Genomic DNA, 20,815 nt, shown 5'->3' on the forward strand with positions numbered 1-20,815 from the left:
TCGGCATAGGTAAAATAATAATACATGGATAGGTTATGGAATGTCAAAAAGGTGATAACCATAGACTAATATACTTAATAGAGACCGAAATCTATATCGTGAGGTCTGGTGGCGGCGCTCGTGTCGTATCTTTTCTATGGTTTTCGATTTCGAAGTACTGAAACACGAGGGGAGGGGATCTAGTTCTCTAAGCCGCCGTTTATCACCGTAAACTTTTCGCATTGTACCAACTAGTGACAGCCATACAATTTGTATAGTATGCGTATATTATATTTGTATAGTATGCGTATTTATTATCTATGACAGTATGTGCAGAAATTTCGTTCTTGGCTCATTTCATTTCAATAAAAAAGTTCAAAGTCCAATACTAGATTGTATGATCCAATCAAATTCTCAAGGCTTGTAAAAAAGTATAGTATGACACACAGCCTATCACGTTTCGTAACGCTGTCGGATGATATGTGATATTATCGTACGGCGCGGATTATTATATCAACATAACCTCTTTATATTTAAAAAAATAAAATGAAGAAACGCATTTTTTCCCAGAAAAAACCTTCTACGCCGCCTCCTTCGCATAGTGATACCTTTAGTGCTATCAATGAAAGTCCTGTTGACGATATTTCATTAGAATTCTTCTACAAACCTCATACAATCACCCTTTTGGCAGTATCTATCGCAGCCGTCATATATTCAGCGTTTGTTCGGTAAGTTACTTAATATGAATTAAATCTTACTATTTTTATATTTCAAAGTGTTCATTATTCGTGGAAGTACACACGCATATTCTAATATTCGTGTATATTTACATTTATGTTAATTTTTGACAGTAACTATTAATGTTTCCCATACATAATCAGCAAGTGTCATCAGTGCACTCGGATCGATTTCAATAATATTATAATGTATGCATCGCGTGATAATTTTTTCCGTTAATTGAGAATTATTTTTTTGTGCATAATTAGTTCATAACAATAAAATTGTGACACTAAGATCCTTGAACTTTAGGCTAACATTAACAATTAGTCTTGGCATTGCAAATTTCTGTTCATACATGAATCCACTGATCAGATGCATTGTCACTATAGTCTGCTAATTGTCTCTCATTCTTGCAGTGACTGAGAAGAACACTTCTCATCAATGTCTAACCATAATAGATTACATAAAAATACGCATCAGGCCTTCAGAGGTTGCTCTCGGGATGCTTCCACAGTCTTAAATTGTGCCTAATGTTTGTTATGGTATGGTATACGCCACCCTAATAGGTGTGGAGATGAGCAGGTGTTGAAGGGAAAAGCTCTCACTAACTCTGAATACAATTGTCAAAAATTAAGTAACTTGTAGTGGTTGCTTACAGTCACAGCTGATATCATCCGATAATAAAGTGTGATAGATTCTTATTATCACTTAAATCTTGTATGTAAATTCATTCTCAAATAAATCCCAGCAATTGTTGAGCGTAGGTCTTTTCTGAATTCCTTCCCAATGTCAAAAAGTAAATTTTCATTCCACACATATAACAGAATGTCGTGTCTGTTATATCTAAATTTTACATATATCTTTCTGCAATACATTTGAATTCCAAGTGTAACTAACAGAGAAATGATTGTACCTAAATTTTTCTCTTCAGCCGCCATGGAACAAATAACCTTTAAGCAAAGTAAATTAGAATACCCATGAAGCCATTAATAATACACAATCGTCAACCCGAAATAGCAATTACATACAACAATTCATATATATACCGAGTGAATCGTATTAATTGATGCCTGTAAGTAAGTTATGATTGGTTCATAATAATGTATTATGTTAGTGTTGAAAAGGTATGTTTTCGTCAGAACACTACATTTTGATGCAGGGTTTTGAATGTGTGAGTGTCCTACGAAAATGAAATACGCATTATGCACATGCAATGGTGTGTGTAATACACCAATATTAAATGAGCGTCAATGCATAAACCAAGAGCAGTTGTCAGTATCCGACGTATGACGTATTCTTGACACATGTTTAAGTTTATCCTGAATTATTCCTTACTCGAGATCGGTTAAGTGCTACTCCTTACCTGTTGGGTATTTCAGTTCCAATTATTTCTGAGTTCCCTGTATCAGAATTTGCTAAATAAACATAATGCAAGTAGATAATAAAATTGCAACGTTAAGTAATATATTTTTTATTGTATTTCAGAAATGAAACAAGTGTTCAAGAAAACATATGGGCCGGCGGTTGGTGTGTGATATTTTTCTTCCTCATCATATCAGTTTTAGCATTCCCCAATGGACCCTTCACGAGACCTCATCCTGCGCTGTGGAGGATTGTCTTTGGACTGTCAGTGCTCTATCTCTTGTCTCTGCTCTTTCTTCTGTTTCAAAGTTATCACACGGTCAATTCAATATTATATTGGGTGGATCCCAGTCTCAAAGATTTTCACATCGACATGGATAGGGTAATAATTCATTTATGTATTATTTACTTAACGTCCACTACTTATGTATTTGAAAACTTGGCGTGATGCATAGAATGATAACATTATGTTAAACTAACTAATTATGAATGCTATGACACTGTAAGGACTGAAAACAATCACCAACATGACAACGTTACTGTTAAAAAATATTTTGAGTATCAATTATCTACGGAAACACGAAAGACTACAACAACATGATGTCTTATACAGTGGAACCTCTCATAACGAGCAAAACAAATTGTAAAAAAATGGCCTCCTTGATGAGCGACATTTCGCATAATGAGTGACGTGGAAAGGAGAAGTCACCTCTTCACGTCACTGACTTGTGCGCCGGGACATTCCGCGCCGGTGCGTCAGTCTGTGTTTACCACTTGTAGCAACTGTTGCGTCATATATTGAGAAGCATCACCCTAATAAGGCGGTGGCTATGCGTGCTACAAATTTATTCATAAAATTTTGAAGCGTCGGAAAAAACATGTCTAGAGACAGCTTTCTAGTAAAAAAGAATTATTTATTGTCATAAATTTATAAATAATAATAAGTATTTTCTTTGAATAAACGTTTCGGCATGGAACACATTATCGTATTTTACATTAATTTATATGGGATAAATTGTTTCCCTTAACGAGTGTTTCCCATTACGAGTAAGATTCTGGAACGAAGTATGCTTGTTATGAGAGGTTCCACTGTATAATACAAACAATTGAAATTCGATTAAAATCTATTATACTCATGAGTCAAGTTACTCGTAATTACGTTGCAATACTTGTAATTCACGAAATTTTGCTCAAATATTAGGTACACCTCTATCCACAGTGGTTTGTTTTTAATCATCTAACCACATATAAAGCTACCATTAAATCATTTAAAGTTTCCTATTATTATAATTACTTAACTGTCAATTTACAATTTATTATTCAATTTAAATAATATATTTTTCATACCATTGTATGTCAGTTAAAAAATCTTTTTTCTTGACACCATTTTGAAATGATTTGAGTATTTCACTTTCGGTGACACGTGTAAACAAGCTGTACGCAATTCCCTGCGGATGATCATCCGCAGTGACTCGTGTAAACGAGCCTTTAGTTTCACATAACGTCAACGTCCTATGCATTAGGCCATTTGACTTTTAATATCTACTACAATATGTTTCATTATTTATGTACACTCTTAACTGTATCATTTTTCATATTTCTTTTTAGGAGTATGGAGTAAATTGTTCTGATGTTAGCTTAGCGAAGATATGGGCCCACTTGGATATCTTCGCGTGGGGCCACTTCCTCGGCTGGATGTTCAAAGCTATCCTGATCCGACACATGGGTCTGCTGTGGGTCATCTCATGCATGTGGGAAGTGACTGAAATCGCCTTCATCCATCTCCTGCCTAATTTCTTGGAGTGCTGGTGGGATTCCATCATTCTCGATGTGCTCATCTGCAATGGATTCGGCATATGGTGCGGCCTGGCCATTTGTAAAGCGCTGGAGATGAGGGAATACAAGTGGGTCAGCATAAGGTGAGAATTTAACAATACATTGCTTAAGTATTAAATTTTCAATGTAATTTTACTGTAAGTAATGCAAAACTTTTCATATTTAGTTCTACGTGGCATTTGAAGAAGAACATTTGATAATTAAATGAAATATTTTGTTTCTGTTCACGGATTGTTTTATTTGCAGAGATATCTCATCTACATCAGGCAAGATCAAGCGAGCCATGCTGCAATTTACCCCGTTGAGTTGGGCCCCCGTGCGATGGCTGGACCCCACGTGTACTTACATGCGTTTCCTGGCTCTCTGCCAGCTGGTTATCTTCTGGCAACTCTCAGAGCTCAATACCTTCTTCCTGAAGCACATATTCGAGATGCCGCCCTCGCACCCTCTCGTTATCGCTCGCCTCTGCCTGATTGGTGTGATTGTAGCCCCTTCCGTTAGGTAAATAAAAACTTAAATCATTTTTTAATAGTACTAAACTGCAGGATTATAGTATGGTTGCGACTGTATTGATTGTTTACCTTCCAGGCAATATTACATATATGTGACAGATCCACGTTGCAAGCGTGTTGGCACCCAGTGTTGGGTGTATGGTGCCATCATGGTTACCGAAGCGCTCCTATGCATCAAGAACGGAAAAGAGCTTTTCAGCCAAACCCAGACCTTCAACATCATCATTTGGCTGTTGGCACAATTTTTAGTCTCAATAATGTGCGTCTACGGATGCCTTCTCTATCACAAGTATTTCCAGGTTAGTTTCTTTTCTCGTTTTGATAACAGATGTTTTCTGATTTTTTTTGTTTGAACTATGTACTAATTGAATAATGTGTGTTAATTGTTTTGGTGATTACGGTGTGAGCACCAAATGAAATCCGAGGAGTGGTATCATTAAATTTAGTGGTTTTCAACAGCCTTGGTTTTTTTTACCTAATGCGATAATTCTACAGTACACTTGAAAATTGTTGGTCATAGACAAAATCAGAAATCTGATGAGTTAATGATTTAACAAGAAGTTTCAGGATGTTCAGTAATTGTATTAAATATATATTTTCTTTCAACTGGTCTGTGTCAAACACAAAATGCCTTTTGGATGTGGTTGGCTGTTTGGTTTTATGTGGGTTTAAATAACAAGTGGAAGAAGTGAGCTTTAAATCTTAAGAAAGATGAGTTAATTTGGTGAAAACATGGATACATCACCTTAATTAGCAGCATTCAAACAGTGCGCCGAATATTTTTTTGGGGTACCTATTAGAGATAGAAAAAAGCTCTCGATTTTTTTTGAAGGTAGTTCGGAACATTTTTTTTAGGGGTAACAGAATTGATCTAACGATTTTCTAACTTTTTCTTACCATATAATAAAATAATTTTTGTGTAAATTTCTTTCTTGCAATTGCAATGATCGTTAGTGGGACGGTACATTATCCAGGTGGAAGAGAACTTTTTTGTGCATCAACTTTAATTTTGGCCGTTTTGCCTTCGATTCATCTTTCAAATGATCCAATAATGTCACACAATAGACTCCTGTTATTATCCAATCCTTCTCGTCGTAATCAATCATTACAATCAGTGGCGACTCCTCCAATACCATGCAAGTGCAACGCACTGCCTGCATTTTATAAGATATCGCTCAACTTTTCAACAAAAACGCCAATTCCTATTTTATAACAATGTTGGCAAGTTAATAAAATATTGTTTTATATCTCTTTTATGGTTATAATTTATAAAAAATATTATAAAATGTCATATATTATTAGTATATGAACAATATTTATAAATATTTTTTTCAGAAATTGTACTTATAAGAAAGATAATATGAGACATTGACTGCTGACTAGATAATTACTTTTTAATTACCATATTTAAGTAGCATGCTAATTATACCGAATGGCCACGTTGGACTATCATGCCGTGGGTCCCAGGTTCGAATCCTGGGTCTGGCAAGTACACATATTGTTTTTCAATTTGTGTGCGAGTCAGGGTATGGACCTAATAGGTTGAGCAAGTGGCTGACATCCATTTCTCGTAAAAACAAAATCTGTTAATACAAACCTCTACTCTGTGGAGGCCCATATGATCCTATTAGGATCGGATATGGTCGGGGGGGGGATAAATACATTAGAAATAAAGGGAGTTTGAATGAAGCGTGACTTACAGTTTAAATATTACCCATGTGATACTTGTTCATTTTATAATTTCACATAAATTAATAAAAATGAGGAAGATTTAAAAATAAAAACACTGCTTTGCACTTTTAACAAAGTGATCTACCATGACCATAATATGTTTTACGACTTTTCATAGTTGGCTGACTAATTACATATTATGAAGCGGAAAGAACATTAACCGTTATTTATTGATTTTTAAATCACTCTCCATGTTTATTAATCCTCTACTATCAGAAACAGTAATCTCATATACTTATGTAACCAATAAATACAATATTGATTCTTCGAGTATTTTAACATGAATTTAAAAAAATTCCACGTTATAATATGGACGATGCAGGTAACATCCATGAAGTGTTTTTCTAATCTAAAACTTTTTTGAGAAATAGAGTAAATAAACTAAGACATATTTAATTTATCTTCTGAAGAAGTTAGACGTTTCAGCCATTTTACACTAAGCTATCTTCTCTTTATAGAAGGTAAACCGTTGCGCACTTCCAAAAAATGCTATTCTGAAGACCACCGGCCGTCACTGATAATAATCTTTGGGAATCCCTAAAAAACAGTCATCTTCCCAGCTGACCAAACAGTCTTCACCTTCTTCAGCGCGCTTTACCAGTCCTTGTCCATAGTTTTGACTGGTGTTTGAACTTGTAATAAAATAATAATAATATTATAAAATATCTAACGCACAGAACATACCTCTGGAATTTCCGAATTAAAACAGAAATACAATCTCGTTGAAGGATTTGACAACCAAAAATCACTGTAAATATTAAAAATCGAAATTTATAAAAGATACATTTTTAAGTGTATGAGTAATTTGTAACTTACCACAACTATATAATACAATGAGCAATTAAAAATATTTAATGAAAAATTATATCACCAAACAATAACAAATAAATTACATTTTTCAAATCTTGTAATATGATTAGGTAGGTATCAAAAATGTTTAGTTCCATTAATAAACCGCTTACCGCAAAATTTAAGCTGATACATGGAAAAAATGTTTTCTTTAGTTTTAAGTAAAAAATAAAAAAAATCTGTTGCAGACTACCTGTTGCATATTGGGTAACATTATTAAGGTGACGCATCAGTGAAACGCCAAATAATGTTCAACTGTACGCGCGACGAAAATTTGTACTTGCTTCCCATTCATTGAGAGAACGTGGAGTCGGACGCACGTCACTTTGCTGCGTGATGGCGACGGGCCAATTAATTCTAAAATCGTGTAAAGATGACTAAAAACTTTACCCATTTACTTTAAAAAGCAAACATGTCAATGAATATATTATTATTGATACTAATAGAATAATAAACAGAACATAAAATGGACGTATGTTGGATTTATATGAGAAATAATATTTTGTTTGACGGGCGTCATTTTCACCCGCGACCCGCAATCCGCACATCGCCTAGCAACGATCTTTTTAGACCGTGCCTCAACTAATGCATGGCCTTAACCCATTGACCCAGTGACTTTATTTTTGTATAATACAAAATTGACTTTCTATGATTAATAACTCAAAATATATGTGTTCAAATCATTTGATTTTTTGAATATAAATAAAAAAGGATGCTTTAATATGATTTTAAAGACAGAAAAGAAAAAGAATATATTTAAAGCGAGATAGGGAGGTTCAAACTTTCATTTATTTTTCTTCCGAATTTTATGTTTAGTGCTAAATAAAAAATCCAATTACATCCTAAAGATTTAAAAAAAACTACTTGTATTATATAGCATCTATTTTCATATGATAACCCATAAAATATCTGAAAATTTTTAACAAATACCGTGCTTCTCGCATTTCTAGCAATAAGTGTAATTTCACAAACTTTTTCCGAAATTTCAGAAGTTACCAATTTTTGTTCCGAAACTTAAAAATAAAAATGATAATTTGTAATAAAACTGTTCCGTGCTCCTGTTTCTAAAATCGCTTCCAAGATTTCTAAATATTTTAACAGATGTTCATTCTTAATGCCGATAAAAAAAAGTCAATTAATAACCTTTGTGACACATAATTTTAAGTGTTTTCCATCATGGAAATATGAACACATTATTTTATTCTGCGCAGTGAACTGTTTTATTAAATATTGGACAAAAGATTCAATCAACAGATGTCGCAAACGGACAATTAAAAAAAATATTTAAAATGCTGTACTATTTTTTTGTATGATATTTTTAAAATCCAATACTTTACACAGGTTGGTGAGAATCCGTGTTAAATAATATATTCACCTGTAGCGAACTTATTTCTAAACACATTTAATACGAGAAATTTTCAATAGATGCCCTAATATAGTGTAAAAAAAAACCTAAGTACCTGTTCTAACACGATAATTTCTCGTGTTTGGGCACAATGGGTTAACGTTTATATGTAAAATGACTACCTTAACTTGACTTAATATTATGTGTGTACATATCAGTTTCCCCAAGATTATAACCATCAGTGTTTTGTCTTATAAACCAGTGTTTTTTTTTGTGACAATAATAATGTTTGATTGTTTTATTACTGCTAACCGCATGACCATTTCAGACGAAAAATTCAAAAGACAAGAAACGTGACAGTTTGTTCAGTGAAACAAACTCTCCACTTTCCGAGGAGTCTGGTCCTGACGAATCCTTCAAGATGCCTCACGATTCCAATCGTAAGTTTGTACACACTCACTGTTAGAATGAAGTTGATTTTTATCAAATAAGTTATCTTTCACTCACATGACGCTGTTATATAATAATGTCTTTGGTCAGTTTATGGTAAATGCAAAATCGGTCATTTCGAGACAGGATTTCTATGTATTGTGGACTCATTCGTTTGGTGAATCCAAATTATTGAAATAATGCTTGTATTAATGTGTAGTTTTATAAAATTTATCATTGCAGTTTCTTTTCTTGGTTTTTTTTTAAATTCATTATGAACCATACCTTTATTTTTTAGTAGAAGGTGGTTCTGTTATTACACAGTGATGAGTTAAGTACATATTAGCATTTTTGAGAGGTTGAAAAATAGTTCTCTTTAGTTAAGGGCGGACATGCTCAGCGTAGGTCAAAATGGAGCTTTTATTGCATTTTCAAAGCATGATCCTGGACATTCCTTAAACGTTGTAGATAATCTATTTATATAATTTTGAAGTTTAACCTAACTGAAATTTATTAATTAAAAAATCTTAACACCACTGCACATTTATGTACTGAAATATGACTGTATTCTAAAACATTAGAGCGAGAGGTTTAAAAGAATACTATTTTATGTAATAAAAATACTTTTTGCAGTCATCAAATGTTTAAAATAAATATAAAGGATAATAAGGCTTCAAAATTATATAAATAGATTATCTACAACGTTTAAGGTATGTCCAGGATCATGCTTTGAAAATAGAACAAAAGCTCCATTTTGACCCCCTTAAGTGGAACATAAAATCGCTAGAGTAGTAAGTACATTTTTATATTACAAGTTTTAAGTGGAATCTCTAATGAGTGTCATTGCTATGTTCTTCCATTTATTTTTTTAATGGCCAGCATTAGTTATTTCGTGTAGTGTTCTTTTCTTGTTTATTCAATCTAATTCTAATTCAATCTATTTTTTCACAATATGATGTATTTATTATCCTTGTAACATGAGCTTAATTATGTGTAGTGAACCCCGATTTTACGATTTTGAAGGGACTAAACGTAAATGAAAGGCAAAATGCAAATGGGCGTATTAATTTTTTTTTATCCAGTACTCTCAGTAATCCGCCACCCCAAAAATCAGACAAGTGTCCAATTAGTGAAAGCGGCGGATTATAGTGAATACATACAAAATATGGTAAAAATTAAAACAGGTATATGGTAAAAATAGTTTTTTTGAGAAATTTGTACTAGCAAATTACGGTTTTATTTATAATCAAAATCAATTATTTACTAAATATACATATTTATTAACTAAATATTAAACAGTAAATCACTTCACACAAACAGTTGTTCAGTGAGGCGGATATTCTTGAATGGATTAGGATTCCTGGCTTTCCCTATGACCAAAAGCTTCAGTTTGTGTGTCCCGGTTGCATTGGAGCACGGCATAATTGTGATGCGGTCGTTGGGCACTTTCCTACCTGGTACATTACTTTCTTCGCGATGAACGTACTTTTTACAAAGGAAAAGTTTCTAAAATAAATCCGTCTCATCTGCGTTGTATACTTGTACGCGGCGGACTATTGAATTTGACAATCGAATACCGGCGAATTATAGAGCTTGATTTTGTGCTTTCAACTAGTAAAAATAACGGCAGATTATAGTAGTTGTCGGATAATCGAGTGGGGGATTACTGAGAGTGTACTGTACATTCATTTTTCATTAAATAATTATTCAAATTGGCGTCATGTATATTTTTGGCTTGTTTATATAAAATAATAGTGTAATTTATTATTATAAATTTATTTGAAGGTTTCGTCTTGAATAACATCACTACACAAAAAAAATCTTTAAACAATATGAACGAACAATGCCGAAATGGCAAATGTAATCAATCACATTGTGTAAACTTTGCCTTGACACTGTAGATGTGTATAAAACACCTTAATATTGCCGAGTCTTTATGTAATTGAATGTGTAGCAATAGATTTAATTTTTAATTTCAATTGAATTTTGAATATGTATTTAAATAAAAATGTAAAACGGAGTATTAAACATAAAAACTACACGCAAAAAGCGGGATAACGTGAATTCCGGGCATGTAAAATTATGGTTTCACTGTATTTATTAAATTTTAAATACAGCGCACCTACTCCTAAACTAGGTTTTAGTAGGAAATTGCATGTAGCATTTTAGCTTGTAGTTTTTTTTTAGAAATAACTTCGAGGCGATTCTCTTAGATGGCATAATCTTCTCAATTTTAACATAAATAAGGGTTGACACTAATGTACCCCTTCAATTATTTGATTGCTGACAGTACAGGATAAAGTCGAGCACTTGTATAGTATGCAGGATAATTAAATGTGTTGCACTAATTAACATGTTTTGTTATTCCAGTGTTGGGTGAAGGCCTTCTGCAGAGTGGTGGGTCTAGTGTAAGACGCACGTCAGCCACGCGCACTCCTCAAACCATGTGATCCCCCACTTCTCCTAGCATCGTACCTTAACTTCCAATATACATATTGCTTAGTATATACCTTATTCTACCTTAAAAACCTTTTAAAGTTATCAATTTTATTTGAATAGGTAGTTGATTATTTTTTGGAAGTACATAGTTCTATAATATGTACGATATAGACCAGGGGTCGGCAACCTTTTCAGACTCACGGGTCATATTCAACTGATAAGTATTAATAATGGGGACGCAAGTGTTTAAGAGAAAATAGGAAGTGTAAAATAAAATACTTATTATTTCAATCTTTAAAAATACAAAAATATTAAAAATGCGAGATAATATGACACGAACATGATTAATTATAAAAACAACAAAATATTGTTGAGTAAAATCAAAAATTATAGATACAGTTTATGCAACACTTTTCTGTTTAATGTGGTTTTTGTGGCAATTTTCCCATAGCCAAATTATCTATATTTACAATAAAACCATGTTATGTTAACATGGTCATCCATTTATGGGCCACAAACATGTAAATCTGGGCCGCCGGTTGCCAATCCCTGACAACTTAAAATTAAACAATTAATAATATTAGACAATTTCAAAAGAATGATCTTACATTCTAGCTAGGGATTGCAGTCTTGGACAGAATTCTCAATCTTAGGTCTATATAACGCATATTTTGTACAATTCCGGGATTGAGGAAAATATATAGACAAAAAAAATCTGCAATTTTTGCACATAATTCATGTAAAAATACTTACAAGATCAAATCCATGTTTCGTGTAAACAAAAAAAGTTATTTATTAGTACATACAATAAACTTAAGTAGTTTTCATGTATTTCATTATGTTTAACATTTGGAAGCACAGAAAATTTCTTATATCATTTTGTTTTTTTCATCTTTAATAAAACGCAAAACACAAAAATCGTATAAATTCTAATCCTAAAATTCTGGGATACCAGCTTTTTCAATCTCAGATTTTCAGGATCAAGAATTTGTGCGGTATCCCGAGTTTTAGTATTCCAGGATTGCAAACCTTAATATGTAAAAAATGCATTAATTATTTTAATTATTTGAGAAAATGATCTCTTTAATTTATTTATGTGTTTCTCCGCCATACATGTCACAGATGATTAATTTTGTTTGTTGTTATTATGTGCTTTGAAATTTAGTAGGATGTGTGTATGCCAATTGTCAGATTAAACCAGTGATTCCCTACCAAGTCCTCATAAAATCTAACGAAAAAAGATATGTGCACCTGATAATAGGGTAAACAAACACAAGGTTTAACGTGGTTTTACTACTACTAATATTCAGTTGCCCCAAAACTGGTTTTAAATAATTAGTCAAAGCAAATCCCCCGACATGTTTCCCTCCATAACGCTACCTAATAGTAGATTATATGTTGGTGACAAAACTTTCTCATGCGGCGTAATGTATCTGTTGAATAATTAATTTACATACGTACAATTTGCAATTAAAGATTGTAGATGTGGTATTTTGTAATTTTCCCTTCTGGACCAGCTAGGTGTTCCACTAGATTTTACAAAATGCTTCAAGGCTTCCGCTATATAAAAAAGGTTGGGACGTAACGAATCCGTTAAACTATCAGTTTATTACTGTAAACAAAAATCAATTCCTATCAGAAAAACATGACCGTATGTTTGCAAAGAGAGAATTGTATGATCTTTGACAATGGTCGTGTTTTCTTGGTCTATATTGACTATGTTTTATGGTTAATATGTCTCAGCCCGTTCAGTAATAATCAGTATTATTAAAACCCTGCTTCACTGTAAGGATGTGTCATGTAGTATACAATTAAATCAAAGTATAACTTTCGAACAATATACAATCTCAGAGCTGTAGTTAACTAATCGGTGTATAGGCAACAATAAATTATCAATTATTGTGCCTACCACCAATTGGTTTTTTGTACAGGTTGAGATTAGAGATTATGATAGAGATTTCTTATTTCAGGAAATAATAAAAAATGATCTCGAATCATGAGAAATAAATTTTCAGAATTTTCGAGAATCTTCATTTCTTAAAGAGTCATCAATGAGAAAATCTCGACCACGTCCGACTTTGGGCCTCCACGGAGTGGAGGTTTGTATTAACAGATTTTGTTTTTACGAGAAATGGATGTCAGCCACTTGATCAACCTATTAGGCCCGTACTCTTAACTCATATATAAATTGAAAAACAATATGTGTACTTGCCAGACCCAAGATTCGGATCTGGGACCCACGACGCTATAGGATGACGCTTAAGCCGTGCGACCGTCGTAGGTGTTATGAAAAATAGAAATAGGAAAAAATAAGTAAAAAATCAACAACTTCAAAAGAAAAAGAAGCTCTCGACTTTGAATTGATATTTTTTAAATTCACCGTTGAAAATTTATTTAGGCAAGGACAGTTAATTTTATGGGAAAAATTTTTGGACAAGAAACGTTAAATAAAACGTTAAACGTATCAAATACGTCAAACTCAAACAGAATCTGTTAAATTCGGCAGAAAAAAGAGGACCAGATGAGTTAAAAAAGAAATAAAGATATATTTTAAGTAGGTATTCTCAAGATCTGAAGAAATCAATAAACCAATGTTGAATTCTTGAAAAAAAATCTTGATTTCTAGAAGAAACTAATTGTATGAGTTCATAGATCATAGTATATTAGTTGCTTCCGGTAATGACAGCCTGCGGTCATCTCCTTACAGTAAAACAGGATTTCAAGCTCATTGATAGCTAGTAATATTAAGAATTTTTAGTTCCTTATAGCTTTGTCTAGATTTGTGCATTTTTTCATTCTCTGGAGGACCGCATCGCACAGCATGCGTAGTGTGCGCATTGGCTGCCTCGAACCAGTTTTAAAATGGCTGTTATTAAGTGATAGCGCACGTAGCTCCTCCAGAATTGGATTTCTGTTCAACATGACAGTGTTGCCAACCGAATGATTCTGCGAAAAATGTATAATAGTAAATTATACTATAATTTTACGCCAGATGAGCCAAAAATACTATTGTTTTCATTGTATTCATGTATTGTATTCAAAACGTTCTGTATACTATATTTTTTCAAAGTATTATAATTTTTACATCTTTGTATTATCAGCATATAAGAAGATGGCCACCCTGCTTCCCCTGAAAAATTGAAAACTATTTGACCTGCACTTGTAGACAGTTAATGGAGTGCGTTCCACACATTCAATCTAAGGCATGCACAAAACTATTCTATATCAAAATGTTGAAGCGAAGTGGAAGATGAAGTGAAAAAATTTAGATATAAGTAAACTGATTTGGTATTTGACCAACAATATTTTTATGAGAATCGGTTGCTCAACCTAAACAACCGTTGTACAAGATGAAGTGTATGATTCTTCACAGTATAGAGGAGGCATCTTGAATGACATTAGTCATTTGCTCAATATAATCTGTGTCCGTGTGTTGGATCCAATCGAATATTTAATAAAAGAATCTGAATTTGAACCAGCCACAGGATTATTCTTCGCAGTCATTATCCTCACTACTGAGGATCATGAACTCTACTGACCGGAACAGTTCCACCATTCCTTTCTGCACCTCTACTTTTTTCGGAGACTAACCTACGTCCCCAAATTGTCAGCGCTCTAAAATATGGCGAAAGAAACCGAGTACGCGTTCTACGCATTATGTCGAGGGCCTACAGAGGCATTAGTTCATAATTTTCTCTTGCCTTCACTGTCCATGTTTCGAACCATAAAGGCATAATACAAAGAAGACCACTGATTGTAATTTACATATGTCCTTTAATATGTGTAGACACGTTTCAAATTCTGTCTAATCTAGAAATTGCAGCTTTTTACCATTCCTGTTCGCCTAGTGACTTCAAGTTAACTATTTCCATTTTGGGTTACAAAGTCATCGGATGATTTGGAGAGCGTTCGGGGATATGTAGCCTGTTCCACCTGTCTTATAATCAATAGTTTGGTCTTTGACATGTTGCGAAACGCGGCCCATTAACCAACCTGCTATTTTTACTCTGTGGAGTAGCTGGAGCATTGCTTCTTGGGACTTAGCAATCAATGTGGTATCATCGACATAATGGGACGAAGTATTTAAATGATATCGGTGCAGGTTATTTAATGATCATTGTTTTCCGGCTCATGACAATTTATTTTAAAATGTAATAATAACATAATGTGCTTATGATTAAAACAATGGCACTTTATTTTTATTAACACGTTTCTTTACTATGTAGTATTAGACATTTTTGGTTTTTCATTTTTTGTGAATTTTGCAAAATGTAAAAACTGACTTAGCTGAAAAATATTTTTTGGCATAATTTTCTATGTAACATTCTTTGTTCTCCATCGAAGAGTGTGGCCTTTTTTGGACACGCGGAGATGTTATGTCTTACAAAGAATAGCTCAATTTTGTGTCCGTACACATTTTGTGTACGTAAATATCTATGTAAATATTTTTTTGTCGAATATATACAATTAAATTTAAAAATGTAAATTTATTTCTTTTAATTCAATTTAAGATTAGGTTTCTTCAGAATAGTTCATCTATTCTCAATTTGTTATTTGGTTTTGTTAATAAAAACTTTAAAACGGAAGTCGTTGGTTACTGTTAATTTTAATGTGTTACGTCTTTTCCTAAATTAATTTAGAAGAGAATTTAATTAAATTTATTGTAACCACTGTATTATTATCATCAGGCCGTTTGAATCCACTGTTGGATGAAGACCTCCTGAAGCTTCCTATACTCTTTTTTGCCACGTAATTCTGTTAACTTTTAGTCAATCCAGCGTGCTTTGGGATGGCTTTATATCTATCTATAGTATCAATTTGAATTCAATTTTGTTCCTACTAAGCAGCTTTCTTTGAATACAATATTTTTAATCTGGAAAATATCAAATCGCGAGATGTGTGAAAATATTTTCAGCATGCCTCACTATTTCATTTGTATTATTCATTTATAATTATTTTATTACAATATTATTTAGCTTATAAATAAATACCTGCTTTTTTCATGGTTTTACATGATAGTCAAATAAAAATATTCAATAAAAGTTTTAAAGGAATGAGTATTAAAATACTATTTAATCGTAATTATATTGATATAAGCATACAAAAATATTTATAAAACAGGAAAATTTATCATGTGAAACATTTAATCAAATTTAATTATTTTTTTGCCCATATGAACAAACCTTGTATCAGGCTGCTAAAGCATTCGTTAGAAATTTTTCCTAAATTTTCTAATTAAACTATTATTACGTTCATTTCATTGTACTTATTAGGAATCAATTTAAAACAACAAAGCGCGTATTGCCATATTATAATTTAAGAATGCTTTTTATTAAGAATGTATTTTTGTTTTTATTTTTTTGTGATACTATTAATTTATGGTGGATGTGAGTGGGTAGCAAACGATATGTTACTATGTCCATTATGACTCTGGACTTGGAAGTGATAAAAAAGCACGTTTTTAGTCAAAGATTTTTAAACATACATGATTTATGTGTCATGTTTTTTTTGTATTCATCACTAAATAAATGAAAACAATACCGAACAGTATTTGTTTTTTGTGTTGACTAAAAAAGTTATGTTTTTTTAATAACCCATGTTGCGTGTACTGCGACTCGACACAAACCAGGGTCTGAGAAAGAAGTACATAGCGAAATACTAATACATACAAATTGTAGTCATTGAGTTGTATGATGCGCCATTTGGCCTTAGGTTTATGATATTAATATCATTGTTATTTATTGACTTTCAAAAAATCCAAAGAGAGTAAGATTTTGTATGATTTCAAACAGAAATCTCGTACACCCTTAGAGAAGTAATATTTTAATTAACAAAAATTTCACGTCTTATACTGCGTCAGCAGTTTTGTTCATAAAAACTTATCTTTTTATTATATCATAATATATCTAAAATAAATTAGGGTATTCACTAATGTATGAAATATATTTTTGTCCTTACAATATAATTATTGTGTGTTTTAGTCATATACTCATTTATTATTCTGTGTTGATAAATTCCAAAGAGTATATTAGTTTATTTGTTATATTTTAAACTAATAATATATCGGTTACTCTTATTTTGTAGTTTTAAAGTATTGTTGTGACACACGCATACTTCCTCTAGTTTATTCAATGATTGCACTTTTTAATGATAAATGAAGAGCAATGTTGGTAAATTTCTTGTGTATCCCATATTTATGTAACCATCTTGCTTTTGGACTATCCGTTACAGTATCCTTTCGCCTCTGAAATATTGTGTAAGTAGATTTCAAAGTATTGACATCTAATAATAATAATTATAATATTTTGAAAAATAAATTTCATTAATGTTGTACAAATGTGTGTTATTTATTCTTTTACTCTCTTTATGTAGACTTGTACCCAAGGCCTGAACAAAAACTGACCATAACTGCGAGTGACAAAGTATTCAGCACGCATATTATAATCGTTTTCGTTTGAGTAAGATAGAAGACATATCGCACCGTGAGTGTAAAACCATGGCATCTGCAATTTTTTCAATTTCGAGATTTAATGGAAAACAACTGCAAAATTCGCGAACTTGATAATGTAAAAGTGAAGTAACTGAAAGAACATGCAATATAATGTAGATATAAACCAAATATTATGGTTTTTTTTTAGAAACTCAATTTCTCCTAACAAAACTTTGCAGATGCCTTGGTTTTACACTCACGGTGCGATATGAATGAAAATGTTGGGTTTTAGGACGTGATTCCGGAATGATGATTAGATGGATGCGTTTAGGGAAAACACTGCGAGTACGTGTTCCTGAAATATAGTTAGCGGTAAATATTTTTAGTTAATTTAGTAGAAAAGATGGTTAACTGTATTGTTTAAATGTGGTAGCCGTACTGAGAAGCAAAACCTAGTTAATATAAACACATGATTAACCCGAAATTCGCCGTAATTCGAAATTTTCGCTAAAATTCATAAAATCATGTGATTTCAAACAATTTTATGAAAATGGAACAAAAAAAATTTTGAAAACTTTTTGCCATGCATTTTGTATTCCATAATTAATTTTTTTTTCTATTTTCTGTCCCATCAATTTCGAATTAACGTGGTTTTACTATATAACGTTTCATGGGTAAGTTAATAATAACAAAATTCGCAGATAGCCGGACAATACCCTCAGTGTTTGAGGTATCCACGGCTGTTCGTTAACGTGATAGAGGGTTGTCACCGTGTGTCCTTCCTCTGTTTTTCCTCAACGTTTCGGGCTCGTTACAGAAGCCATTCTAAAGACACAATATATTAATCAGGAGGAGCAGATTATTACTGATGCCATTTCGAGGATACTGAGGAAACATCAAGTCAAAATATAACTCTCAACAGCGACGAAGGTCCTTACCAGCCTTACCTTATAGAATTCAACTGTCACTTTCCAATAATAGGAACCATATTAGATTTTGCAAAAATGAAAATATGAAATTATTTAAATTAGTATTTATTTATTTATTGAAGAAAATTTTTTATATTCAGGTTAAGTTTTAAAGTAAACGCTAAATAGCCATTTAATAAGGAGACTGTCATTGCATGTACATAGGAATCCGTGTCCGGAAATTTGTACATATTATGCAGTTCGCCCTATCACACTTCACCGTGAAATGTTGTATCGGAAATATATGATTGTATATTAAAGACCGTCCAACCTGTATGGGTCGTATAATAATACTGAGATAAAATTCATGTCTAAATAAAACACGGTTCTTGTCGGTTTACAGAAGTGAGCAGCGAACAAATTTTGAAAATAGCCGATATATTGGATTACTTGTTAGGTTAGGTTAGGTTAGGTTTTCAATCTTGAATTCATGAATTTTGCCAAAATCAGCTATGGAAATTGGCACAGTTCCCCCTGGCTTCCTGTAAACCGACTTGTACTAAAAACTACCGAAATACAAGGGAAAGAAGTAGAAAATAGGTATGTAATTAAATTGGAAATACTTACAGAACAACGTGTAATTTGTTTATCTCGGTGCTATAGAGATGACTGTTTAGCATACAGTCATCTCTTTCTGATAAGAAAGCTCACGGTGAAATGTAATACGTACAATATTTATATGTAACCATGGGAAACGGGGTGATATGAAAAATCCAAATAACTTTTGTATAAATAGTATTTTATTTATGCAATGTTTTGATAATTTAAATGCTGTTGTACTGCCACTTAATATGAATATCACTTTGCAAATATAGCAACGGGCAATTGCGGCCAAAATATATATTTTCCATCAACATCGGATATTTAAAGCTCATGGTAAGTGAATAATAAATCAGCAGTTCAAACATTTTGATTCATAATCAATTTTCTTATAAAGGCAGCATTTCTCAAAGAACATTATCTATACACACAAACTCTACCTATAATAATATTATATTATTATTAATTAAATCACTAAGAAAACATTGGACCTGTTTAGTTGAAATTAAACAATGCAGATGTGGTGGTAATCTCATCAATATTTATGTATAACGTTTTGTACTGTTTAATTTGTTAGACTTTTTAAACTTTCTCAATAAAATTAGTTTTAACAACTAGTATTTCAACACAAATATATAAAAACTAATTGGGACTAATCCTTATAGTTTTTATAGGGCATTTAATCGTACATTTGTTTGGCAAAAATTCATTCACGATTAGGTAATTGTTTGCACTTGAAAAGGGAAAATTCTCACTAAAGAGTTGTCGTTCCTTGAGTTAACATTGGTGACAGGACTGACATTACTTGTCATATCTAATTGGAAATGTACATTTGACACATTGTATGTTTGAGTTTATTATATTACAATTTACATTATTATGTCTATTTTTTCTTGTAATTTTTTACGTATTTCTTTTGTATTATCGTGAAACATCAAAATAGATAAATAGCACATAATAATTTTAGAAATATTTTCAATCGGTTTTATGTCACACTTTTTTATATGAGGCGTCTAATTACAAAAAACGACAAGTCCACGATTCGATATTATCGGGAAACAACGTTTTTATGTTTCTAGCTTCAATTATTTGTTTTAACGTGAGATTTTTTTCCCCGTTGTATTCTATATCGAAATTAGAACCAAATGGCAATTTGTTTCAGCCGATAAACTCTTAAATGTAATAAATATAGGCAAAATAAAAATGGACTTAGCTCTACTTGTACTTCACTTTTTAATTTATCCCGCATAAGGCACATATTTCCGTGGCACTGTCATAAGTTTACCAGATGCTACAGCATGGGAGACGCCCTTTTCAATATTGAACGTTCCCTTATTGGTTGACTTAAACATGCGCGAAATCAACCAAGTTTTAAATAATATGAAACACAGACTTGGCGCTTTTTGTAATAAATCGAGACTTAATATTTTTTTTTTCGTAGGGTTATGTCGCGTTTAGGAATTTATAGATCTTTATAGATATTGTGTAAAATTATACAACGAATACGTGGGTATTTTTTTTTCGATTTTGACCAAATGTGGACTTATCGCTTTTTGGAATTAGACACCTCATATAGAATAGTCTGTATCTTTTTAATCTAACCTTTAAAATAATCATTATTCTTTAATGTGTTATATTGGTAAACAAAAAATACTGAGCACAAACTATTTTGAGT

At 32.3% G+C, this 20,815-nt stretch overlaps 1 protein-coding gene across 1 annotated transcript; it reads left to right on the forward strand.

Moving 5' to 3' along the window:
- The first annotated feature begins 164 nt into the window (after positions 1–164).
- Positions 165–13,534, forward strand: Pss (phosphatidylserine synthase 1 homolog l(3)77CDf). The gene is made up of 7 exons (XM_085956097.1): positions 165–707; positions 2,185–2,443; positions 3,670–3,980; positions 4,144–4,398; positions 4,486–4,708; positions 8,663–8,774; positions 11,134–13,534. The coding sequence occupies exons 1-7, from the start codon at positions 526–528 to the stop codon at positions 11,211–11,213; spliced, it is 1,422 nt and encodes a 473-aa protein (XP_085812223.1). The 5' UTR covers positions 165–525; the 3' UTR covers positions 11,214–13,534.
- The last annotated feature ends 7,281 nt before the right edge of the window (positions 13,535–20,815 follow it).

This window comes from Rhyacophila brunnea, unplaced genomic scaffold, assembly GCF_057557595.1.
Source record: "Rhyacophila brunnea isolate RB1 unplaced genomic scaffold, BYU_Rbru_1.0 scaffold_5, whole genome shotgun sequence".
NCBI lineage: Eukaryota > Metazoa > Arthropoda > Insecta > Trichoptera > Rhyacophilidae > Rhyacophila > Rhyacophila brunnea.

Excerpts from the sequence above, each read along its gene's own strand:
- Pss (XM_085956097.1), top strand. The coding sequence starts at position 526 with ATGAAGAAACGCATTTTTTCCCAGAAAAAACCTTCTACGCCGCCTCCT. Across the intron at positions 2,444-3,669 it reads TTCACATCGACATGGATAGG|GAGTATGGAGTAAATTGTTC; the intron begins GTAATAATTCAT and ends ATTTCTTTTTAG. Across the intron at positions 4,399-4,485 it reads ATTGTAGCCCCTTCCGTTAG|GCAATATTACATATATGTGA; the intron begins GTAAATAAAAAC and ends TTTACCTTCCAG.